This window comes from Silurus meridionalis, chromosome 8 (assembly GCF_014805685.1).
Source record: "Silurus meridionalis isolate SWU-2019-XX chromosome 8, ASM1480568v1, whole genome shotgun sequence".
Classification (NCBI taxonomy): domain Eukaryota; kingdom Metazoa; phylum Chordata; class Actinopteri; order Siluriformes; family Siluridae; genus Silurus; species Silurus meridionalis.
Window position 1 is genome coordinate 6,602,887 of NC_060891.1, and position 27,693 is coordinate 6,630,579.

The following is a 27,693-nucleotide window of genomic DNA, read 5'->3' on the forward strand; positions in this document are numbered from 1 at the left end:
CTCTGGCTTGTGGTCTCAAGGTTCTTAAGGTATCTTACTTTTGGTAAAACAGCTGGTTTTTAAATTCAGAAAAGGTTTACATCACCATAAATGCAATATCACAAGTCATCTGTGCATCCTTAATCCATACTTGGGCAGTGAACAAAATGCCTTGTCTCATCGTGTGTGGTCTCTCCGAGGAAGTGTTCAGGTTATTTTCACTGCCCATGTTGGATAGGAAGAAAACTACCAATCAATCTTAAGAAGGTCAAGCTTGGACCACAACGAAATGCTTAAGTGAAAAACTTCTTTAATGTTTTATTTTTTATTCAGTCTCTTGCTGGAAGCACAAAAAGGATATTACATTTATATCGCCACTGATTTATTTTTTTCAAATTCTAACCAACCACATTTATGCCCGAAGGCCTTTATGACTTTCTAATGATTACAATAGGTGTTAAATGAGATGGAATACCAAACTTACACGGTTCAGCAAAATAAATGTAAACAACTCAGCACACAGCAAAAACCTAAAAAAAAGCAACAAACTAAACTATGACAGGAGAAATTAGGTGCTTGAATTAGTTTATTAATATTAATATTGAGAGTGTGCTTCTCACAAAACAAGATTTTACAGTGTGTAGAATTATATTTAATTAAGCATCAGACAGGATGACAGATATATGTATACTTGCCTTTCATATGGTTTATTTGAAGTACATACATCTAAACATCTAAACAGGAATAAACAACAATGTTTCTGAATTGATTTCATAATGTCATGTGTGATCAGCTTTAGAAATAGAGAAATTCTCAGTTTGTAGGTTTAATTACAAAACATTTTCACAATGGAATAAAATCCAGCCATTGCACTTTCAACAATAGTTTCATGTCGAAACTGCTCAAACCTGCTTAGAACAGATAACCTTGTGGTTTCATGTGTGTTAAAATGCTGTTTTTTATGACATCATAGGATTTTACAAAAGCACACTAGACTCTTTGTGAAGGCACCACACTAAAGTCTGACCAACTCCTGTCATGGATACGACTCTGTATCCGAGCTTCTCAAGCTTGTCCAGGACTATCCGTGCTGGTTCATCCACATGGTATTCAGAACTGCAAGACATAAACATATTAACGTTATTTATTTTTGAGTGTCTCTCTAGCAGTCCTGATATTTAATGTCACCATGGTTAACTTACACACAGCATGCATGGGAACTCAGGAATAGTACAGCAAATCTGTACAGCTGCTGTAGTTAAATTATTTGACTGCCAACTTATTATAACTGTCAAGGTTTCTTATATAAGTTTTAGCTTACTTCTTAATGTATGTGTTATTTAACTGGAGCTTGTGACCAGAAATGTAAGTGGGAGATCTACAGCTACCTATACCATGTTATTTACTACCGTATTTTCCAGACTATAAGCCGCTACTTTTTCCCCACGCTTTGAACCCCGTGGCTTAAACAATGAAGCGGCTAATTTATTTTTTCCTGGTTTCACAAGCTTCAAGCCAAAAAACTGAGCTCCGTAACATTAGACCAATGAAATTGCTGAACGGGTTCAGGTGAACCAATGAAACTCTTTATATTAAATCAGATGCGCTCCCACTGAATCGGGCCGCACCACATCATAAAAATGGACGAGGTTCCTCTGATGTTTGACCTGCCGCTCACTCGGACTGTCTACAGGAAATGCGAATCATTTGTCACGCTGAAAACAACCGGGCATGAAAAAACACACTTCACCTGTGTTCTGAGCTGCATGGCATCGGGAGAAAAGCTTCACCGATGGTGATTTTTAAACGCACGATGTCAAAAGAAAAACTCCTGAGAGAAATTGTTGTGAAAGGAAGGATAAAGACAGTGAACAATGACTTTCTTGGTAGGCGACTGTTTAGATACAAGCCGTGTAACAGACACTGTCTTTCGTTAAAGCCTGTGTAAAGTTCATTAGTTTCAGTGTAGACTGCGGCTTATAGACAGGTGCGGCGTATTTATTTATGTTCAAAATAAAAATCTTTGTCAAATTCAGTGGGTGCGGCTTATATTGGGGTGCGCTTAATAGTCCGCAAATTATGGTAATTCCACTTTTGAAAAAAACAAATCTTTGATAGAAAGAAAGAACTATCAGTAAGACTACTTTAAATACAACACATTTATGGTTACTACACTGTTTACAACTCTGTTACATGATAAAGCTGATTTAAATTTGCATTAGGAGCGTTTGTGTGGGTGTAGTAGACACCTCTCAGGTTCAGAGGGTAACCTGTGGCAGCAGTGATGAGGTGAGCGGCAGTTGATGGGCATCATTTACAAGCCTGGTGGCCTATGGCTACAAATAGTTTTTCAACCTTAATGTTCTGGCTTTAACACTAATGCAACGCCTGCTTGGTTGTAGGAGTGTAAAAATAATATGCTATCTACTAACTTTGATTATGTTCTTCTTCTTCTTCTCCCATTAGGGGTCGCCACAGCGGATCATCTGTCTCCATACCTCCTGTCCTCTACATCTGCCTCTTTCAACCCAACTACCTGCATGTCTTCCTCACCACATCCATAAACTTCCTCCTTGGTCTTCCTCTTTTCCTCCTTCCAGGTGGCTCCATCCTCAGCCTTCTTCTACCTATATACCCCATGCCCCTCCTCTGCAGATGTTCAAACCATCTCAATCTCGCCTCCCTCACCTTGTCTCCAAAATGTTCAACATGCACTGTCCCTCTAATAAACTAATTTCTAATCATGTCCATCGGCGTCACTCCCAATGAAAACCTCAACATCTTTAGCTTTGCTACCTTCAGCTCCACCTCCTGTCTTTTAGTCAGGGCCACTGTGTCTAAACCATACAACATAACAGGTCTCACCACAGTCCTATAAACTTTCCCTTTTACTCTTGCAGATACCCTTCTATCACAAATCACTTCTGCCACTCTTCTCCTGCCTGCACTCTTTTCTTCACTTCTCTAAAACACTCTCCATTACTTTGCACTGTTGACCCCAGGTACCTGAACTCCTCCACCTTTTCCAGCTATTTTCCATGCAACCGCACCACTCCACTGCCCTCCACCTCATGTTATTACACTCAAAATGTTCTGCTTGCTGTTGAAATGATGCTGAACTGTATTTTGGTGATACGTAGATACCAACAAGCAGCAATCAAATCAAGTTCTGAATAGAGCATGTGCTCCACCCTGATTGGTGGCTTGCTGCGTGTTTGACCAGTTAAGTTTTTATCCACTCATAAAATAAAAAATAAACGACTGATTTCGCAAAATATAGTACTGTAGAGTAAAAAGTACGATATTTGTTAAAGTAAAAGTCTCCCCAAATGGAAACACTTCAGATACGCGAAAAAGCTACTTAAGTACCATAACGAATTACATTTACTTCCGTACTGTCCAACATTGCACTATACAAATGCCTGGGCTACATCTGGATGATTTAGCCTTTATACAGAAGTAGTTAATCAGATATTAATTTGAAATTCTAAACAATTAGGGATAAAACACAACCTACAGTCATTGGCAAAAGTTTGGAGAATGACACAAATAGTAATTTTTACTAACATTACTATGTTAATATAGTGGTTCCCTGGTGGTCTAGTGGTTAGGATTCAGCACTCTCACGGTCAGGGAACCAAACCCAGCCATTAGGGTTGCACAAGCCAGAGCACTCTTAGTGCCAGTCCCAAGCCCGGATAAATTGGACGGGTTGCGTTAGACGTAAAACGTGCCAAATCAAATATGCGGATCACAAATATAGATGATTGCTGTGGCGACCCCTAATGGGTGAAGCTGAAAGATAATGTATACTATGTTAATTACTGTTGGCATGGCACAGGACTGATGGTAGCACTCACCTTCTCCAGACAAGCTTTTTTTCCCGAATGCCCCAAACAAATGGAAAGGGGATTCATCAGAGAAAATGATTTCACCGCAGTCCCCAGCAGTCCAATCCATGTACCTTATGGGGAAAATCAGTATGTCCCTGATGTATTTCCTGAAGAGAAGTGGCTTCTTTGCTGCCCTTCTTGACACCAGGATATCCAAAAGTCTTTAACTGACTGCAGATGCACTCACACCTGCCTGCTGCCATTCCTGAGTAAGCTCTGTAATGGTGGTGCCCCGATGCTGCAGCTGAATCAATTTTAGGGGATGCTCCTGGCACTTGCTGGACTTCCTGAATTCTTCTTTACCACAATTAAACCTCTCTCCTTGTAGTTCTGGATGAACCTTGACGGTGCAATCTTACTATCAACAATATCCTTCATGTGAATCCTTTTTGTGCAAAACAATGCTGACTGCACATGTGAAATTGTAGGTAACCATGGTTAACAGAGGAAGAACAATGATTTCAAGCACCACCCTCCAGTGATACAGTGCAGTGCTACTACTATGATGAGTGCAAACAGATTGAACTATTGCAGTAAAACCCACAATGCCTGCCACAGCATCAATGTGCTTCTGTAGCTGTTAAAAAAATTATATTGAGAAAAAGCCTACCGTGAAACAAATAAAAAAACATATAGAAACTCACTGTCCATCAACACACAACAGAAAGCTGTGGCTACCCTGACAGAAACCCCGCTGCATTGCTTTTAAAACATTTTATGAGAATGTCCTTGTTTTATAAAAAAAAAAACCCTGTTGATAGCACAGCTGCAAAAGTTCCACTGTGTATTAAATTGACACTGTAGGCATATCTTTACTAGACACCTTTTCCAGCACAGCTGTGCTCTTCGGAGAGCTGCAGAAAAATGTCATTTGAGTAGGAGAAAAAGAACCTCACTGGTGATAATGTATCAGTGAGACAAGCCTGTCCAATCATATTTAGTTGAGGGACATAGCAGTGTATAAAATGTCCTGAACTTTCATTCTGAAAACATCTGTTGCTCCTAACATAACTCTATCTCCATTATATATTTGTGTTATAAGTCTATGCGTATCTGGTATTTTTTATTTTTTTGTATAAATGTAAAAAACTAAAAGCATTTTGCAGATTGGATCAGCATTCTCTTTATTACTAATTTCATCACCTTGTGCTGGGATAATTTGTTTTCTAAAATATTGCTCTTTAGATGTTTCTTAAATACAATTCCAACTGCAAAAAAGTTGGGATGCTGGGAAAAATGTAAATAAAAACAAAATGCCCATATTATTAGAGATGAAGGCTTTTGAAGTGCTAATAACAGGCTGGATAGACCCTCACCTTTTTAGTCCAGAGGATGTGGGGTCCATGGGTTTCAAAAATAATATCAAATTTGGATTTTTATGACCACAGAACAGTTTTCCACTTTGCCTCAGTGCATTTTAAATAGCTATGGCTCAGAGAAGATGGTAGTGTTTTTAGGTCATGTTCACATATGACTTCTTTTAATTATAGAGATTTAACCTGCATTTGTGGATGACATGGTTAACTGTGCTCACAGATAATGATTTCAGGAAGTGTTTATATGCAGTGATTTTCATTACAGAACCATGCATGTTTTTAATTGCAGTGTCAACTGAGGGCCCAAAGATCAAAAGAATACATTTTTTGAGATTGCACCAGATCTTATGTACTGTAGATAATGAGATATTCAAAATCTTCACAATATTATGTTGAGAAAAATTATTCTGAAATTGCTCCACAATTTCCAGCCTTTTTATACAGAAAACCCACCACCACAACCCACCACTATCAAAGTTGAAATTTATTATATTTATTCTTGTGTTTTTATAGTTATTAAACTGATTGATTGGTCTACTTAAATTTTTAATCCAGAACCTCCAGTACATACAAAACTTATTACTACACTGGCCATTAAAGTGCACAAAACTGTGTATAAATAATTGGATCATCTGTACTGAGGTGATCAGTGAAATTCTGAGAAATAATGAATTATAGTATGGATGTTTTGTAAAGGAGAAAATCTTTGTTATGCCGATATGAAAAAGCTGTGCCTAGTGCCTGTTGAGGTAGAGCGAGTCTCCAGCTTTAAGTTCCTGGGAGTTCACATCTCTGAGGAGCTGTCATGGCACCAGAACACTTCAGCCCTAGTTAAAAAAGCACAACAATGCCTGTACTTCTTGAGAAGTCCCAAGAAATCTTATCTGTCCCCGGGGATTTTAACGAGTTTCTACCGCTGCATCATCGAGAGCATCCTGACCAACTCCATCACTGTATGGTACGGAGGCTCCACTGTGTGTGAACTTAAAGCCCTGCAAAGGGTCAAACCCGCCCAACGCATCACTGGCACCCAACTACCTGCCACTGAACACCTTCACCATGGCAGACGTCTGTGCAGAGCTCACAACATTATCAAGGACTCTTCACATCCCAGTCATAAACTGTTTAACCTCCTTCCATCAAGAAGGAGATACAGGAACTTACGCACCAGAACCAGCAGGTTCAGGGAAAGATTTTTTCCATCCACCATCACACTACTGAACTCTACACTACACCGCTAGATCACTACAAAACAAACACAAAACAAAACACTATATAACCTCTATACTATACATGTACATTTTACATAGTATATGTATTCTACTCCTCATTACATCTGCACTATTTTTATCTATATGTATTTTTATATCTCTACTGTACATTCTGCCCAACATTTCACATTCATTTATGTGTATATAAAGTGTATATACATTTTATATATATAGTAGACTGTTTATTCAGCTTGCTAACTTCTTAAATGCCATAATCTTGTAACCTTCACTTCTGCACATTCCTCTTCAACGCCATAGCCTTAGAACCATTTAGGTACTTCTTAATGATGTCCACATATCTGCACTGTTATAGGCTTCATATTTATTCACTGTACATATGCTTACATATATGTCACATGCTGTAAATATGCTACATATTTATCTGCACTTTTGCACGATTGCTACTTTTTGCACTTCTGTTAGATGCCAAACTGCATTTCGTTGCTGTTACCTGTACTATGCAATGACAATAAAGTTCTATCTATCTATCTGTCTGTCTGTTCATGATAATTGCAATGATCCCTTATAAAATACTTCAAAGTGTCTTTTTTTCCTGAATACAGTGTGATACTAGGTGCAGAATTATTAAAAACTGTAATATTAAACAACACAACCAATAAAGTTGAGAACAGCAATGTATAATTAAAGATAAAGTCAATAAGCTTTTGACCAACATAGTTGGGATCAGCATGTCTACATGCCTGTGCCTATGTGCATTGTTATGCAATATTTGGCAGGAATAAAGTCATACTATCAGCTGTAGAGAAATTTAGACACCTGTACAGATTTGAGTCTATTTTGTATCATTAAAAGGTGATGCAAAACTGACATGGTTTTATTAGCTAGGCTAATAAAAAATGTAAGGTTTGGCTTTACTAGAATTGAATTAAATATGTGTTTTTGATTTCGTTGAACACTTACAAGTTGTTGCCAAGCATGAGGGTTTTCCTTGCTCCCAGATAGCTCATGATGTTAGCATCCGAAAACTCATCACCTACCATGGTGGGCCCGGTCTCCTGAAAGCACACACAGTTTGTACACTATCACTTTGTTCACCATTTGAACTGTTCTTGGGAAGAATGTGTGAGGGTCAAACCTAACTTTGCACCCTTGATGTTTATGGTCCTGTCTAAAATTAACGGAACAGGGCTTTTTTTGCTCTACACAAAAACAATTAGATTTGTGTAAGATGTCTGAAAAATCAAGGGATCATGAGCAGGGACTTAACCCAGCCATTAGGGTTGCACAAGACAGTGCACTCTTAGTGCCGGTCTCAAGCCCATATAAATGGGGAGGGTTGCGTTAAGAAGGGCATCCAGCATAAAACATGTGCCAAATCAATATGCAGATCACGAACCAGACTTTCCAACAACCGCCACAGGTTTTGTTAGCCAACAGGGTACCGGTGGAAAGGGAGTAAGGCCAGAAACATTGGAGGTGGGTTTAAACTGTTCTTAAATGTAAGCTGATAAATGTCATTAGTGCTTATGTTCCTTAATTGGGTTGTCAGATGGAGGAGAGGAAAAAAAAATCCTGGAGTGACTTAGATGAAGTGGTAAAAGGTGTACCTAGGAATGAAGAATTGGTGATTTTGGCAGATTTCAATAGGCATGTAGGTGAAGGGAACAGAGGTGATGAGAAGGTGATGGTAGGAATGGCTTTAAGGAGAGGAATGTGGAAGGGCAGATGGTGGTAGATTTTGCTAAAAGGATGGAAATGGCAGTGGTGAACACTTAATTTAAGAAGAAGGAGGAGCATAGGGTGGCGTATAAGAGTGGAGGAAGGTGCAAACAGGTGGACAATGTTCTATGTAGGAGATGCAACCTGAAGGAGATTGGAGACTGTAAGGTGTTGGCAGGGGACAGTGTGGCTATACAGCATCAGATGGTGGGCTGTAGGATGGTTTTGGAGGTGATGAAGAAGAGAATGATAGTGAGGACTGAAAGAAGAATAAGATGGTGGAAACTGAAGGAGGAAGACTGTGGTGAGAGATTCAGGAAAGAGGTCAGACAGAGTCTCAGTGGTGGTGAAGAGGTGCTGGATGATTGGGAAACTACTGCAGAAGTGATAAGGGAGACAGCTGGAAAGGTACTTGGTGTGACATCTGGAAATAGAAAGGAAGACAAAGAGACATGGTGGTGGAATAAAGAAGTGCAAGAAAGAGGTTGGCAAAACAGAATTGGGATCGACAGAGTGATGAGAAAAGTAGGCAGGAGAACAAGGAGATGTGGCAGCATGTCTACATGCCTGTGCCTATGTGCATTGTTATGCAATATTTGGCAGGAATAAAGTCATACTATCAGCTGTAGAGAAATTTAGACACCTGTACAGATTTGAGTCTATTTTGTATCATTAAAAGGTGATGCAAAGCTGACATGGTTTTATTAGCTAGGCTAATAAAAAATGTAAGGTTTGGCTTTACTAGAATTGAATTAAATATGTGTTTTTGATTTCGTTGAACACTTACAAGTTGTTGCCAAGCATGAGGGTTTTCCTTGCTCCCAGATAGCTCATGATGTTAGCATCCGAAAACTCATCACCTACCATGGTGGGCCCGGTCTCCTGAAAGCACACACAGTTTGTACACTATCACTTTGTTCACCATTTGAACTGTTCTTGGGAAGAATGTGTGAGGGTCAAACCTAACTTTGCACCCTTGATGTTTATGGTCCTGTCTAAAATTAACGGAACAGGGCTTTTTTTGCTCTACACAAAAACAATTAGATTTGTGTAAGATGTCTGAAAAATCAAGGGATCATGAGCAGGGACTTAACCCAGCCATTAGGGTTGCACAAGACAGTGCACTCTTAGTGCCGGTCTCAAGCCCATATAAATGGGGAGGGTTGCATTAAGAAGGGCATCCAGCATAAAACATGTGCCAAATCAATATGCAGATCACGAACCAGACTTTCCAACAACCGCCACAGGTTTTGTTAGCCAACAGGGTACCGGTGGAAAGGGAGTAAGGCCAGAAACATTGGAGGTGGGTTTAAACTGTTCTTAAATGTAAGCTGATAAATGTCATTAGTGCTTATGTTCCTTAATTGGGTTGTCAGATGGAGGAGAGGAAAAAAAAATCCTGGAGTGACTTAGATGAAGTGGTAAAAGGTGTACCTAGGAATGAAGAATTGGTGATTTTGGCAGATTTCAATAGGCATGTAGGTGAAGGGAACAGAGGTGATGAGAAGGTGATGGTAGGAATGGCTTTAAGGAGAGGAATGTGGAAGGGCAGATGGTGGTAGATTTTGCTAAAAGGATGGAAATGGCAGTGGTGAACACTTAATTTAAGAAGAAGGAGGAGCATAGGGTGACGTATAAGAGTGGAGGAAGGTGCAAACAGGTGGACAATGTTCTATGTAGGAGATGCAACCTGAAGGAGATTGGAGACTGTAAGGTGTTGGCAGGGGACAGTGTGGCTATACAGCATCAGATGGTGGGCTGTAGGATGGTTTTGGAGGTGATGAAGAAGAGAATGATAGTGAGGACTGAAAGAAGAATAAGATGGTGGAAACTGAAGGAGGAAGACTGTGGTGAGAGATTCAGGAAAGAGGTCAGACAGAGTCTCAGTGGTGGTGAAGAGGTGCTGGATGATTGGGAAACTACTGCAGAAGTGATAAGGGAGACAGCTGGAAAGGTACTTGGTGTGACATCTGGAAATAGAAAGGAAGACAAAGAGACATGGTGGTGGAATAAAGAAGTGCAAGAAAGAGGTTGGCAAAACAGAATTGGGATCGACAGAGTGATGAGAAAAGTAGGCAGGAGAACAAGGAGATGTGGCAGCAGGTGAAGAGGGAGGTGGCGAAAGCAAAGGAAAAGGCATATGAGGAGCTGTATGAGAAGTTGGACACTAAGGAAGGAGAAAAGTATTTATACCAATTAGCCAGGCAGAGGGACCGAGCTGGGAGGGATGTGCTGCAAGTTAGTAGTGTGTTGAGAAGGTGGAGGGAGTATTTTTAGCAGCTGAAAAATGAGGCAAATAAGAGAGAGAGAATGTTGGATGATGTGGAAATGGTAAAGCAGGAAGTGGATAGGATTAGTAAGCAGCGATTAAGAGGATGAATAGTGGAAAGTCGGTTGGCCAAGATAACATACCAGTAGAAGCATGGAGATGTTTAGGAGAGATGGCAGTGGAGTTTTTAACCAGATTGTTTATAATAGATTCTGAAAGGTAAGAGGATGTCTGAGGAATGGAGAAGGAGTGTGCTGGTACCGTTTTTAAGAATAAGGGAGATGTGCAGACCTGCAGTAACTACAGGGGAATTAAGTTGATCAGTCACACCATGAAGTTATGGGAAAGAGTAGTGGAAGCCAAGATGAGAGAAGAGGTGACCATCTGTGAGCAACAGTATGGTTTTATGCCGAGGAAGAATACTACGAATGCAATATTTGTTGATGTTGATAGAGAATTATAGAGAAGAATTGTGCAGTAGGAATGACAGACTGGTTTAAAGTGGAGGGTGGACTGCATCAAGGATCGGCTCTGAGCTCTTTCCTGTTTGCAACAGTGATGGACAGTTTGATGGACGAGATCAGACAGAAGTTTCCATGGACTATGATGTTTGCAGATGCTTTTGTGATTTGAGGTGAGCATGGGGAGCAGGTTGAGAAGAGCCTGGAGAGCTGGAGGTCCGTGCTGGAGAGAAGAGGAATGAAAGTCAGTAGGAGTAAGACAGAGTACATGTGTGTGAATGAGAGGGAGGACAGTGGAGTAGTGTGGTTGCAGGGAGAAGAGGTGGAGAAAAGTGGCAGTAGTTATGTGTGATAGAAGGGTATCTGCAAGAGTGAAAGTAAAAGTTTATAGGACTGTGGTGAGACCTCCGATGTTGTATGGTTTAGAGAGAGTGGCAGTGACTAAAAGACAGGAGGGTGAGCTGGAGGTAGCAGAGCTGAAGATGCTGAGGATGGAGCCGCAGGAAGGAGAAAAAAAAGGAAAGACCAAGGAGAAGGTTCATGGATGTGGTGAGGGAAGACATTCAGGTAGTTGGTTTGAAAGAGGCAGATGTAGAGGACAGGGGGGGTATGGAGATAAATGATCCGCTGTGGCGACCCCTGATGGGAGCAGCCAAAGGAAAATAAAGATGAACAAGGGTATAATCAAAGATGGTTTATTGTGTTAAAAAACATCCTGTGCAGTGAATTGGACAGTCAGTTTTATACTGATGTGCCTGTATAGAAAACATGTAATACTAAGTGAATAACCCTCAAGGCTAAGATATAAAAAGAGCATAAAAACAAGAACAGGGAAAAAAAAAACACTATGGATATACAGAATAGCAGAAACATCTACAGACTTGAGTAAAGGCTAGACACATGTATAATGAATAATAAAAAAAATCATATTGGATTAATTTATAATGATTTAATCATGTCTTAATCATATAATCATAATAAACATGGAAAATGATCCCATTAACTTTGGGTCAATAACTTTGGGACCTTTACCCTTTTGCTCACCTAAAAATCCAAAGGTGCCATATTAAGTGTAACAGATCTAGATGTACATAATCAGGAAATGAAAGCTGAAAGTCTGATCTGACTTCTGTTTTAAAAAGTTAAACACCCACAGACAAATACATAAACCCTTCCCTCTTCACATAATCATTATGCTGGAGTTGAAGAAACACATGCTTAGATATAACTGGTGTATTTTTATTGGCCATCTGTTGACAATTCCTTAACAACAAAGTAACAAACAACCGCGTATACAACATGCAGCATAATGTAATCCTCTAATCTGCTTAATGGAGCAAAGTCTATTCCTTCCCTTCGGGCAAACCGGAAGCTGGTGTCTGAGAGACATTTCTGATTATCAGTGAACAAGCCATCTGTCCAAGCAGCACTAAAATCACAACCACGCTTTTAGTTTCTACATTAAAACAAGATAAGCAGGTTGCGGTAACAACAAGCTGCTTGAAAAGTAAATTGTATGTGGAGTAAGTCATTTATTATTATTATTATTATTATTATTATTATTATTATTATTATTATATTACATGCCCAAAACATAACTGTGCCATCGATGCTTTTTCAATCCTAATGCTACAGTATAACTTGTCTATAAACTGACACACCTGTCCAGCAATCATATCACAGTCAAAGATTATATTTGTTACTATGAAAGATATACACACCAACCGGATCTGTGTGCTGATCAGCATGTAAGGCATTGTCGGTTCTCCACGCACAGCTGTGGCACGACTTTTCCCCTGAGGATTTCGCTCACTGTTCCGCTGCAGAATAAGCGACAGCGCAGCCTCTCAGTTTACAGTCACCGCGGAATGCGGAAACAACACCCACCGCGACGGACCAATCAGAGAGCTAGGCTCAGTCCTCGGCGCTTTCCCATTGGACATGAATTGCGCTGCGCGAGGTCTACAAATCCATTATAAAACCCACAGGAGAAAAGAAGGGAAGCAGGAAGTTAAATTTCAGGAAAGTCAGCAAAAATATCGTTCTTGTTTAGACATTATTAGGTAATAATAATCAGGTTTATTATTAATCAGTGTTAGTGGTGGGCCATGCATTTCACACCTATTCCTTCAGTGGTGTTCTATGTGAATCAATCCACTTCTTACTATCATAATGACATCATAATTATAGAAACCATTAATATTATACAGAAACACAGTATAATAAAGCATTGCATCGCAGACAGGAATCTCATCCAGCAAGCACGAGTGCCATTACTAAAGCAAGAAACCAAATAAACTCAACACATCTCCTTTCACTGCAGCCACAGCATCAATATTAACTTCAAATAATGACCTTGGGTTTTCTGTACATTTTTGTAGTACCAAAGACAGAAACCACAGAGATTATGTTTTTCTATTGATACAGTGGAACCCGGTTATGTCGATGTCCTAGGGGGTCGCCAAAAAGCGTCGAGGTAACCGATGATCGAGATAAACGAAAACAAAATGGCGGCAGTATATTAACGTTTTGAAATTTCTTTATGTACATGATGTGCGTTAATAAATGAGAATGTGCATGCACCTGTTTTTGGAGGGGTTTTTACACAACAGGGTTGCCGCGATTTGTTTGATGAAGGCATGCTATAAAAATGTACATACGTTTGTTAACAACAAAAGGCATAAGTGCACCTACTAACAGCAGAGATTTACCAGTATACAATACAAACCACCGTCCATTCTCCATACAAACCTTTATTATATTCTCCAACATTATAAACACACAGTATGTATGTATGTGCGCCAGTTCGTGAGTGGAGGACAGAGCTGAATGTACTCTGTTTTTAGGTGATGCCCATAAAAAAGAAGAGAGACAAGAGATAAATTTGGGCTTTGGAACACCAAAAACAGAAAAAAAATATGTGCTCCAGTACGAGACAAGACAAGACATTGCTATCGTTGCTTTTTGTATCATTATTGTCATCATAACATCGAATAATCCTAACTCTGGAACTACCTGTATTTATATTAGTCATAATCCTATAATTATATTTAATAAATCAAAATAATCTGAATAATAACGTGAGTTTTAGCAGTACTATCAAATGTATTTTAACAGCATATTTTCCACAATTTAAATATAAAACATATTGGTAAATGTTTTGTGTATTGTATTTTTTGGTGCCACAGAACATTTTATTCTTTAACTGTCCACTCACAAAAGGTATTTTATCAAAAAGTCTTTATCCAGAGAACATATTTCAGCAACATATCAAGCATCTGTCAGCATTTGAAGCACACACACTCAATAATATATCATTATTACTTAGAATGTACAGTCAGATCAATAATTATTTATAATTATGATATAAACACCACATAGTGATTTTGAAATGAAGCACTTAAGATGTGACTAAAGTCTTTCACCTTTTTTTCTCAAGCTTTTTTCCCCCAACAAAAATATTGCATTAATTATTAGTCACCCTTTATATATGTGTGGAAGTTCTACAGCAATTGGTCAAATCTAAGTAATGAGTATTGATCTAAACACTCTAGAATTTGTCTGGCAAGTTCTATCAGCTGTCACATCATCAACACAAGTGACCGATTTCCATTTGAAGCCATAGGTGCCCATACCATAACATTGCATTCATGTTTGACAGATGATGTGGTATGATTGTGATGATAAACTCTTCCATTTTTTCTTCATACTTTTCTCTTTCTATAAATATGTTACTATGTAATCTTATGTTCAATTGCCCAAAGAAAAAATACAAGAATTGTGTCATGTTTCAAATACTGTCCAAATACTCGGACTAAACTGTAGTTCAGTTAGGATTCTGGACTACTGGCACAAAACGTCTGTGCTTTGAAAATATTAAATAATCTACGAAAGAATTCATGCAGTAAATTTATGCTGTAAACAGTACGTAAAATTAAATTTGATATGACTGGCTCATGACATCACCAATTATTGTGTTAGGTCTTTATTTACATTCAGCCTGCACCAGTTCACAAGTATCTGAATTAGATTAATTCAAATTACTACCACATTTTGTAATGTGATCGTAGTAACCAGAAAAATGTACACATGTTGAAGGGTGCTGTGATAAGAGCTGTTTTTGTTTAGGTGTGAAAAGCAGTGGTGGGATATAGTCCTTTGATTTGTAAGGGCTCAGTCTTTAGTCCTGGTGGCTGGCCGTTTAATTTCCTCTTGGGAAAATTGTTAATTTCCTCATTGGAGCTAATTTAATCAGTCTAAAATGAGCTCAGGGCTTCTGGGTAAGTAAAAAAAAAAGACCCCAACTGAACAAAGGGAGTGGGGTTGATAAAATCAGCAATATGGCTGTAATGCCAGCAGGGGAAATGAATCATCTGTTGGCTGTTTCATACCCTAATGGGGAAAGCAACTTATGCACAAAGCTTACTTTTTTCAGTCAGTCTGATTGCATGTGTATTAATCTTTTATTTTACATTTTAACTTTTTCATTCACAGGTTAGCTTTTGCATGAACACAGCATAAGGACAAAGAGAAAATGACCAAACAAACAAACAAAAAACACATGATGAATCACAAGAACTGCAGTTAAGCTACAGCACCTGGCAGCTATGAGGAGAATCAGACTCATGCACCATGCACAAATAGCCAAAAGTCATGAGCAGAGCAAACCTCCTCACCCACAAGAGCAGCAGAAGAACATGCAAACCTATAATCTGAAACAAAACGGAGAACAAACACATAGAGTAGGATTTAGGCACTGTGTCCTTCTTACCAATTGTGCCCTTAAGACCAAGGCTGCTAAATCAGAAACAGAAACATTCCAAGATTTGTGCTGAGTTATATATATTTGTCAGGCATATATTAATGAGCAAGATAACCTCACTGTTGTCAAGTAATAAAAGTTTGCATGACAAGTGACTCAGTAATCATTACTAGTGCATTGATGGAGCAGGCAGGCCAAAGTTGAAATGAACAGTCAGTTATCTTTGCATCAGAATACATCTCATGAGAGCTTTTTATTCAGGACCTAAAGCTCTGACAAACCAGTTTGGCTCTGGTAAATATAATTACCACTGAACTGACACCGAATTAGAACTGTTGGTGTACAAGTCTACTCAAATGTTTAGCCATTTTTTCATTATGTTATGTCTTTATTTTTTTAACACTTATGTATGTAAATAAAACCTAAACTCTAAAAAACTCACACTGTGATTTAATAATCTACCGCAATATGGATGGGATGATGGCACAGTGGATAATATCAGGGATTCTGGTTTCTTCTCAGTACAGCTTGTTTGATTATCTGTGCATATTCTCGATGTGTACATGTGCAATATCTCACAAAAGTAAGTACACACCGAATTTGTTACACTCAAATTTCAGATTGAATGTCCTCAACAAAAATAACTGAGCATACAGCCATTATTGTCAAAATAGCTGCCAGCAAAAGTGAGTGCACACTAAGTGATAATAGCTTGTTGTTTTGCATGTTATGTAACCATGCAAAGCCACATGTCCTATTCATGTTCATAATTTTGTTTACTTGACAGGACCATACAAATTTGTGTATCTTGTATTTGAACACTTAAAATTTGGTGCTTTTTTCATACTGACCACTGGATGTTCAACATGGCACCTCTCTCTGAGAATTTGGGAATTAGAATAGTTGCTCTGCACAAAGATGGTCTAAGCTCCAAGAAGATCAGTAAAACCAAGATGGGTTCCACTCAGAACAGGCCTTGCAAGGGTCAGTCAAAGTTGAATCCTTTTGCTGTGCATCAGGGCAGAATCTGGCTATAAAACAGATGCATGATTGCTGCCAGCATCACTTTAGAGGTTGCACAAGTGGAAGGTCCGCTTGTCAGTGCTCAGACCATACACTGCACACTGCAACAAGTCAGTTTTGTATGTCCGTTGTCCCAGAAGGAAACCTCTTCTCTGTCCAAGAGCATGACTTACTGAAACCATGTCCTGTAGTTTGATGTCTGATTTAGTCTAAAATAAACTTGTTTGGCTCAGATGTGTTCACCATGTATGGCGACACCGTGGTGAGGAGTACCTAGAAAATCAAGTCTTGCCTACAGTCAAGCATGGGGTTGGTAGCATCATGGTTATAGGCTGCATGAGTGCTGCTGGTACTGGGGAGTTGCACTGTACTGTGACATTCTGAAGCAGAACATGATGCTTTCCCTTCAGAAACTTGACCGAAATGGCAGTTTTCCAACAGTATAAAGACCCAAAACACACCACCAAGATTACAAATGCCTTGCTGAGGAAGCTGAAGGTGATGGAGAGGAAAGTATGTCTCCAGACCTGAACCCTACTGAGCACCTGTTGGGCATCCTCAAGCCATGTGTTTAACATCCTAGCATCTCTGTGATGTCATTTTGGAGGAGTGGAAGAGGATCCCAGCAACAACCTGTGCAGCTCTGGTAAATTCCATGCCCAGGAAGATTAGGGCAGTGCTAGATAACAATGGTACTGACACAAAATATTGACACAGTTTTGACATGATTACTTTGGGTGTACTCACTTTTTAGACAATAATGGTTGTATGTGAAGTTATTTTTAGAGGACAGTAAATCTATACTGCTATACAAGCTGCACATTGAGTACCCTGAAGTTCACTGAAGTTCACCCTGAAGACTACTCTAAGATATACTAAAATAGTTGCTGAAATGTTAGGGGTGTACTCACTTTCAGATAATGTAGGTTTCTTTAAATTTGAAAGTTCCCTTCTGAATTTGCAAAGTTTAAATTCTGACAATACAACAGTCATTTGTGAACAGAGGCCCAAGAGACAAATATTGTTCATGCTTTCTGGGTGTAGGTAATAATATTTTTTTCTTCTGTCAGTCACAGTGACACTACCCAATTGCTGGCATTTTTTTAATTATGGGAATAAGGCCAGATTCCATAGCATTCTGCTATCACACTATCCAGAGTTTATTGCACCCAGAGCTCCTTTAATAAGCTCTATGTCCATTGTGATAATGTGATTACTGAATATAGCAATTAATACAATATATGAACAATGAAAAACTTTGATTGATTGTGAAATGAATAGCATCTGTATGCTGCCACCAATTTTAGCTTCAACATGGATAACTAAGATAAACACAACATATTTTTAGTTTGGAGTCCTATTGTAACTAAAGTAACCAGTTAACCGAACTTTGACACCACCCTGATATTCTATTAACACCTATACATTAATTTACCTAATAAAAATGAAGCAAGCGTTTGTGAAAACAGTGCTGGACACAAGTGGTATGAAATGGACTGGTTATTATGCAGTGCAGATGTGCTGTAAGCATATTGCTGAAGAGTGATTTCTAGGTTATCAGCGTTCACATAACAGCACGCAAATTTGCAGATTTAAGCCAAGTACAAAAACATCCCCAAACAATAAAAAGTGCTCCAAACTTTGTTTAAAGTAAAGGAGGTGTGGCAGAAGTGAAAAATGCACAAAACATTAGTAGAATGTATTACAATGTGTCAAGTTTGATACACAAGGTCTGGTTGTAGTTTTGGCTGTGTATCAAGGGCTTGGGAAGTTCACTAAGAAACGCTTGTTTCCTAGATTTTGATTGATTTCCCATGTGTGATTTGCTTTATTTAACTACTTGTTAGATTGCCACATAATTTGAAATATATTGTAATTGAAAAATTTAAAGTTTTAATCTTTTTTATTGGCGTTATTTGATTTGCGAGATGTAGAAGAGATGAAAGCCAACAGCCACTCTGACTTTAAAGCATGAACACAGTGTCAGACAGTGTTTAAAAGATGGAAATGGATTCAATAAAGAAACAGGTGCTATGGGCCCTATGCCATAATAATACAACTGGGGGCTATAAACACAGAGCATCTTGCACACTTGTTGAGGAGTCTTTTTGACTCCCTTTAGAACAGTGGTCCCCAACATTTTTTGTGCCATGGACCGGTTTAATGTTAGACAATATTTTCACGAACCGGCCTTTAAGGTGTGACGGAAAAATACAACAAAATAAAATGATATGACCGGCATAAAAACTGATATTTTCTAAATATAATAATAAACATTCAATTCAATTCAATTCATTTTTATTTGTATAGCGCTTTTAACAATGAACATTGTCTCAAAGCAGCTTTACACAGATAATGTGGTGATTAAACATAAATATGTTCTTTGTAAGTATGTTTGTCCCTGATGAGCAACTGTGGCAAGGAAAAACTCCCCGAGATGGCATAAGGAAGAAACCTTGAGAGGAACCAGACTCAAGAGGGAACCCATCCTCATCTGGGTTGCACCAAATGTCCATTTGAAGCAGATATACAATGTTGTGGGGTACAGTGATGATGATCAGAAGCAAACTGCACTCCCGAGTCAGTGCAGCAGACCGCCGACACCAACTACAGTCCAATCCGTCCTCAAAGCACCCGTTCTACTCCGGAATTAAGAGACCGTCCCGAGCTGCACAGAAGTGTGAAGATCCAAGGAGGGAGAGGGGCAGGAACAGTGGTCACTGGAGCCTCAGGAGCATGTTTAACTCGACCGAAGAGAGAGAGAGAGAGAGAGAGAGAGAGAGAGAGAGAGAGGGTGACGGGAAGAGAAGGATATGGATTATTAAGTGTAACTATTGGTGTATGAAAGTTAATGTCACTGTGCAGTTTGGACTCCGGCAAGACTCGCTATGGCAGCATAACTAAAAGGGAGAACCAGAAGGTAACACAGACATGAGGGATCTCTGGGATAAGAGACGACCCACCACACCACCGGCAACAAACCTGAGTGAGCGTGTGAATGTGAGGGGCGACAGCATACAAATATACCAGTTCACCAAACACTCTATATCCATGTTCCCTCCAGATCTGAGCCTTTACCTAAGAGAAATCTACTGATAAAAGGCTTGACTAAATAAATACGTTTTCAACCTCGACTTGAACACTGAGACTGTGTCTGAGTCCCGAACACTGATTGGAAGGCTGTTCCATAACTGTGGGGCTTTATAAGAGAAAGATCTGCCCCCTGCTGTAGTCTTCATTATTTGAGGAACCAACAGATAGCCAGCACCTTTTGATCTAAGTAGGCGTGGAGGATCATACTGGTACAGAAGTTCACTCAGATACTGCGGTGCGAAACCGTTAAGTGCTTTATCGTCAGTAGTAATATTTTATAGTCAATGCGAGATTTGATTGGGAGCCAGTGTAGACTGATTAAAACAGGGGTGATGTGGTCATATTTCCTAGATCTAGTGAGGACCCTTGCTGCTGCATTCTGGACTAACTGAAGCTTATTTATGCACTTACTCGCACACCCAGACAGTAAAGCGTTACAGTAGTCTAATCTAGAAGTAACAAAAGCATGAACCAGTTTTTCTGCATCCTGTAACGACATCATATTTCTAATCTTAGCAATATTTCTAAGGTGAAAGAAGGCGATTCTGGTGATATTATTCACGTGAGACTCAAAGGAAAGACTCGGGTCAATAATCACACCAAGGTCTTTGACAGCCGTACATGCTGAAACAGAAACACCATCCAGAGATGCTACGTAATCGGAAAGTTTACTTCTAGCTGCATGTGGTCCTAGTAAAAGTACTTCCGTCTTATCTGAGTTGAGCAGAAGAAAGTTATTAAGCATCCACTGTCTAATGTCCTTTACACACTTCTCAACATTGTTAAGCTGATCTCTCATCTGGCTTTGCTGAAATATACAGCTGTGTGTCATCAGCATAGCAATGGAAGCGAATCCCATGTTTATGAATAATTTCACCAAGAGGCAGCATATATAAAGAGAAAAGCAGTGGGCCTAAGACAGATCCTTGAGGAACACCAAACTTTACCTCATAGAGCGTGGAGAACTCACCATTTACATCCACAAACTGATAGCGATCAGTCAAATAAGACCTGAGCCAAGAGAGAGCTGTTCCTTTATTCCTACAACATTCTCAAGTCTAGCAAGCAGTATAGTGTGATCAATGGTGTCAAAAGCTGCACTAAGGTCGAGCAAAACAAGTAAGGAGACAAAACCCTGATCAGAGGCCAATAACAGGTCATTTACCACCTTAACTAGCGCCGTCTCTGTGCTATGATGAGGCCGAAATCCTGACTGATACATTTCAAAATGTTATTCATAAGCAGATGTGAGCATAACTGCTGTGCTACAACCTTTTCTAAAATTTTGGATATAAAGGGGAGATTTGATATCGGTCTGTAGTTGGACAACTGACATGGGTCAAGGTCAGGTTTCTTAATAAGGGGTGGATAACTGCCAGTTTGAAGGATTTGGTACATAACCAGTGCTAATGGAAGAGTTAATTATTTTTAAAACAGGTTTGATTACCTCTGGAGCTATCTGTTTAAAGAAACTAGTAGGCAAGGGATCGAGAATACAGGTTGATGATTTTGATGAGGAGATTAATGAAATTAAGTCACTCTCATGAATAGTAGTGAAGCTTTGTAATTGATTGTCTGCTATAATGACACTGCTGTCTACAGGGTTACTTGTAAAATAATTTGGATTTATATTAACCGCCTGGATTTCTTGCCTGATGTTTTCAATTTTATTATTAAAAAAGTTCATGAAATCATTACTACCTATTGATGGTGTGCATGTTAGCGCAGTGCTTTTATTCCCTGTTAATTTTGCTACCGTGCTGAATAAAAATCTAGGATTATGCTTGTTATTTTCTATGAGGGTGGAGAAATATGCTGATCTGGCAGCACTAAGAGATTTTCTATAATTTAGAGGCTCTCCTTCCATGCTATTTGAAATACTGTTAATTTTGTTTGACGCCATTTACGTTCTAGTTTTCGAGTGTTCTGTTTTAAGGTGCGTATGATCATTATACCACTGTGCTAATTTTTCTCCCTGATCATTTTGGTCTTAAGGGAGCTACATCATCTAGAGTGTAACGTAACGTTGTTTCTAGATGTTCAGTGGCCCAGTCGAGCTCTGCGGGGTCTGACGGAGATCTATCTAATATCGTAATATCGGGAAGATTATTAATAAAACGCGCTGCTGTAGCTGACGTGAAAGTACGCTTAACACGGTAACGTGGTGACGTAGAAATGCAATGACTAAGGCAAATTTTAAACGAGATTAGATAATGGTCTGAAATAGCTTCAGACTGTGGAATTATGACTAAGTTTTTTATTTTTAATCCAAATGTTAACAACAAGTCGAGAGTGTGTCCACCACTATGAGTGGGTCCTATAACATTCTGATTAAAACATGAATCCACTGTGTTGTTTTTTGTTCATTTTGCTAGCTTGGGGGTTTGAATTTAGCGGTAATGTATTATGAGTTAGCGGCCGGAGCAGCTCCTTTAGGAAGGTAGCGGATGGAGGCAAGACATGTGGCCGAGGCATCTTCACATGCATCAAGAGTGAGTCATAGACAAATGTGACGGAGAGAATCCGGTAATTTTCCAAAATAAAACATCGTTTTGAATCAGATAATAAATAAAACAGAAATAATGTAAGTTATGTATTCTTTCTTTGCGGCCCGGTACCAATTGACCCACGGACCGGTGCCGGTCCACGGCCCGGGGGTTGGGGACCACTGCTTTAGAGGGAATGTAATATAGATTGAGAGCTGCATTGTGGTAGGAATATGACCTTATTATAATTTACATTATGTAATGATTTGTAATAATGTAATAATAATTTACATTATTAATATATACATAAAATATTATGTAATAATTTACATTATGGGATTAAAGATTCTTACATAGGCTATATAATTTATGGTGTAAATGTATCATTAATTAATTAAATATTTACAGTATGCTTAAATATTGTTATTGCTTATTTTAATAATTTTTAACTTATTTTAATTTTTTGTAATTGCTAGTTCTGATCAACTTCTATATTTAACATTTAGATCAGGGTGTCAAAAACATTCTATGAGTTGGTCTGAACATGAACGCACTGGCACTTTGTAAGAACAACCGTAGCCCTATACATTCAGATAAGTATCAAATCAATTAAATTTGTGACAGCAGTGCAAAATATTGTTTAAATAATACAGATATAGGTCAAGAGCTTTAGGTACTAGTGGGAAAATATGATCTGCAACAACAAGACTGCATCTGTTTCTATTTCTGTCAGCCAGGAATCGGTACCTGAGGCACAGACTTACTATAATTGGACAACTGAAGTTCAGTTGGTCTTTTTTTCTATCTGAATTTACTTTACTCCTGTACAGTAAGTCTGAACTCATAACAATTATAAGGAACTACCTTATACGCAATAAACATACACATTCTTTTCTATGAAGTCTCATGACTTTATTACCTCTTTATTTGTGCAAAGCTGCTTTGAGACAATGTCCATTGTAAATATCTATACAAATAAATGTAATTGAATTGAAATACTAATGAATTATGTTCTGTTTCATGATTGGTTGGTTGGGTAATTGCATAAATGAGCTACTTGTTACACCTGCTCTTATTTAATGTGGCCAATGAGCATATAAAAACTGTATTTACATATCAAAAGTCATTATTGCATAAATATTCTGTTGCTGGGAAACCCCCAAACTAGTTTGGATGCAAGTAGTTGATATCAAAAGTCACATAATAGGTAAATAGCACTTATGTGTATGCAATTAAAGTGTCATGTGTGCACAGTATAAATACACCAGTTCCATTATGGGCCCGATTTGCTTTATTTTCTCCTTTAGATATTTTTCTTTTGTTTCTATTTAAAATCTTTCAGTGTATTTATGGTCTAAAATTGTGTTTATCTAAAGCAGGGTTTTTTTTAAAAGCATGACATTTTCCCAGTTTAATTATTGACGTAACCTTTGGACTCTAAGTACCACACAGACAATGCTAATGTTTTCAGAGCATTTATAGTGCATAAGTATTTTATAAGTATTTTATAAGTAATCAAATTCATGATTAAGGGAAATGTAAATGATTGAGAACGGACATATTCTTGATCACCTGATCATCGTCTTTTCTCTGCTTTTGTTCTATATGGTGGTTGTTCAGCTGAGATACATTCATTAGATGACAAAATTTGTAATTAGATAAAAATAAAAAAAATAATTGTTTTACTGATGTGGCAAGTCTCAAATCAATCACCAAAAACCACCATGATGCACACATCTGGCAATTAACCCTCTGGGGTTGACAAACGCACTGGCGCGTTTTGTGGCATTTTTTTTCTCATAACACAGAAACAAACTTAAATTAAACTGCGTTTAAATTTAACAGATGCTAAAAACAGCATCTGTACAGTGCATGGGGTTGGTAGCATTGGTACATACAGTACATGTTTTTGCTAGAGTGAAGCATGGTGTTGGTACATATTATCATATGTAAAAACATAGAAAGAAATAGTACAATAGTATGTAAAAAAATTGACATAGTGAACATTCCTAAAACCAAAGGTTCCTATAACCAAAACATTCATAAAAGCATTCTGTTAGTATCGTAAAAACAAAAATTAACAATGACTTTTTTTATATTGTAATTTATACATATTTGTGCTGTTTTCTATTGCTTAATTCCAACAAGCTTGCACACCATGCAGTTTACTAATGCAGCAGCAAGTTATTTCAGTTTAAAAGGACTGAATTGCATTTCCGTTCCTGGCCCATTGACTTGGCAGAAGAGAGCTAAGGGAAGTGGAGGACTCTATCTGTATTCACTTTGATTAATTATCAACAGTCTGCTGGCTGCAGGCTCTTCTGGAGGCTTGTGCAAGATCAGAACACACTAGCTCATATCCTGTGCCTGCAAAGTTTTCCCAACTGCAGCATGGACATGGCACACTCCTTAACTTTTCTGTCTGCCTGAGAGAACAGTGAAGGAGCAGTGCAAATGGCGAATGTCATGTAAGAAATAAAGTTATAAAACAAAGCAGACTTTTTGTGCATTCCAGTTTTGAACGAAGCAGAAAAACAGTGGAAGTGAAAGAAACTCATTTAATGATTATAAAGTAAACACTTCCCTTTCTCTTGTGACTTATCGAAAATAATGTTTTACAGAGGGTATATTAATCTATAGTTATATATCTTATCTTATCTTATCTTATCTTATCTTATCTTATCTTATCTTATCTTATCTTATCTTATCTTCAGTTGATCATCAGTTAGGTCTGGGTAGGTCATTGCACTGTGCTCTCAAGACTGATGTTTGGAAACCGAGAAATAAGGTATAATAGAGTACCAAAGACATGGTTCCACTGCTAAAAGGGCATTCTGTATTTATATATATATATATATATATATATATATATATATATATATATATATATATATATATATATATATATAGTAAGGAAAATAAGTATTTGAACACCCTGCTATTTTGCAAGTTCTCCCACTTAGAAATCATGGAGGGGTCTGAAATTGTCATCGTAGGTGCATGTCCACTGTGGGAGACATAATCTAAAAAAATATATATCCAGAAATCACAATATATGATTTTTTAAGTATTTATTTGTATGATACAGCTGCAAATAAGTATTTGAACACCTGTCCATCAGCTAGAATTCTGACCCTCAAAGACCTGTTAGTCTGCCTTTAAAATGTCCACCTCAACTTCATTTATTATCCTAAAGTAGATGCACCTGTTTGAGGTCGTTAGCTGCATAAAGACACCCCGTACAATCATTAAGCTTCAAACTCAACATGGCCAAGACCAAAGAGCTGTCCAAGGACACTAGAGACAAAATTGTACACCTCCACAAGGCTGGAAAGGGCTACGGGGAAATTGCCAAGCAGCTTGGTGAAAAAAGGTCCACTGTTGGAGCAATCATTAGAAAATGGAAAAAGCTAAACATGACTGTCAATCTCCCTCGGACTGGGGCTCCATGCAAGATTTCACCTTGTAGGGTCTCAATGATCCTAAGGAAGGTGAGAAATCAGCCCAGAACTACACGGGAGGAGCTGGTCAATGACCTGAAAAAAGCTGGGACCACCGTATCGAAGGTTACTGTTGGTAATACACTAAGACATCATGGTTTGAAATCATGCATGGCATGGAAGGTTCCCCTGCTTAAATCAGCACATGTCCATCTTAAGTTTGCCAGTGACCATTTGGATGATCCAGAGGAGACATTGGAGAAAGTCATGTGGTCAGATGAGACCAAAATAGAACTTTTGGGTCATAATTCCACTAAACGTGTTTGGAGGAAGAAGAATGATGAGTACCATCCCAAGAACACTATCCCTACTGTGAAGCATGGGGGTGGTAGCATCATGCTTTGGGGGTGTTTTTCTGCACATGGGACAGGGCGACTGCACTGTATTAAGGAGAGGATGACCGGGGCCAGCCAGACTCCAGACCTAAACCCAATAAAGAATCTTTGGAGGGAGCTCAAACTCCGTGTTTCTCAGCGACAGGCCAGAAACCTGACTGATCTAGAGAAGATCTGTGTGGAGGAGGCCAAAATCCCTCCTGCAGTGTGTGCAAACCTGGTGAAAAAATACAGGAAACGTTTGACCTCTGTAATTGCAAACAAAGGCTACTGTACCAAATATTAACATTGACTTTTTCAGGTGTTCAAATACTTATTTTCCTCACTCTGTATATATATATATATATATATATATATATATATATATATATATATATATATATATATATATATATATACAAAAACCAGCTGCATTATTTTTACATTTGTAATAAATAATGCAGCTGGTTTTGGTTGGGATTCTGAAAGATAACTTAGAGATGATTTTAAAAAAGCAGCACTTAACACTTAAGAAGACCAAGAAAAATACATTATATTTACATAATATATTTGTGTTTAATGTTCTATTTATAGTTATATAGTTATATCTATAATTATTGATGAAGAAAAAACTAATTAAATCTTAACAAAAAAACCCCAAACACTTCAAAAACTTAAAATAATAATTCTTGTTGCACAGGAAACAGCAGCAGAAGCACTTTTACTGTTTACATGCTGATATATGCCCTGAAGAATGAGAAAAAAACAAAACAGATTGAGCCATAAAAAATTATACTATAAGTTACACTTTTGCTGTTTATACTTTGCTTCCTAATATGTGACCTTAAGAATCAAGAAGCAGATTGACTTCTGTTTTGAGCCATGAGAAATGATACAAGAACAAGTTACATCACTGTTAAATACCACTTATCTTGTGTATTGCAAACTTATGAAGTGGAAAAGATCGACAATGTGAAGTCAATTAAGTGACAGTGATGTAACTGGCCTACTAATTTTTTATTATAACCATATGTCTTGGATCTCAGTGGACTAGCATTCATGAACTTCTTTCCCTTTCGCTTGTTCTTTTTCTCCTAAAACTTTGCAGAATTCAGAGGAGATGTGCTAGTGATATTGTGGCCTCTTTAGAGAGATTGTATTTTACAGTGGAGCTTACCCTAATTTAAATTTAAAGGTACCACCACAAGGATAAGTCAGAAATTGAGGTTGTGGTTCAGTCCACCCTGCTAAATTGTCTAGCCAGGGGGTAGTATGAAAGGTGAGACCACAACGATTCATCCAGTCCCGAGTACTTACGAATACAAGGTGCGTGCCTACACATTGAACGGTATGACAAGTTACCAAATCAGCACAACACGGATATCAGCATACGAGGTAAGTACCTACACATTGAACAGTATGACAAGATACCAAATCAGCACTTACCCGAACACTGATATCCCGGACGAGCCCCCAAGAACTGTAAGGAATGTTTTATCCTCTGCCGCTTGGGCAGGATTGCCTTCTGTCCCCTGGACAGGATACCCCTGAATTCAGCCATTCCTCTCGATCTTTGCTCTCCTACGTGCACGGGGAAGTCTCAATGAAACACACAAGTCGGCTTTCAGAGAGAAGTTCCGAAGTTT

General features: G+C 38.4%; 2 protein-coding genes across 2 annotated transcripts in view; both read right to left on the minus strand.

Annotated features, from left to right (window-relative positions):
• The window catches only part of LOC124390414 (cdc42 effector protein 3), a 29,088-nt gene extending 21,330 nt beyond the window's left edge, over nt 1-7,758 (minus strand). Inside the window, exon 1 of the mRNA XM_046856331.1 lies at nt 7,381-7,758. The gene's annotated coding sequence lies outside the window, so the exon portion shown is untranslated. The remainder of the gene's footprint in view (nt 1-7,380) is intronic.
• On the minus strand, nt 273-27,693 carry gchfr (GTP cyclohydrolase I feedback regulator). The gene is made up of 4 exons (XM_046856333.1): nt 27,494-27,693; nt 12,591-12,831; nt 8,927-9,021; nt 273-1,095 (listed from the first exon to the last, which is right to left on the minus strand). Exons 2-4 carry the CDS (start codon nt 12,624-12,626, stop codon nt 957-959), a joined length of 270 nt encoding a protein of 89 aa, XP_046712289.1. The 5' UTR covers nt 12,627-12,831; nt 27,494-27,693; the 3' UTR covers nt 273-956.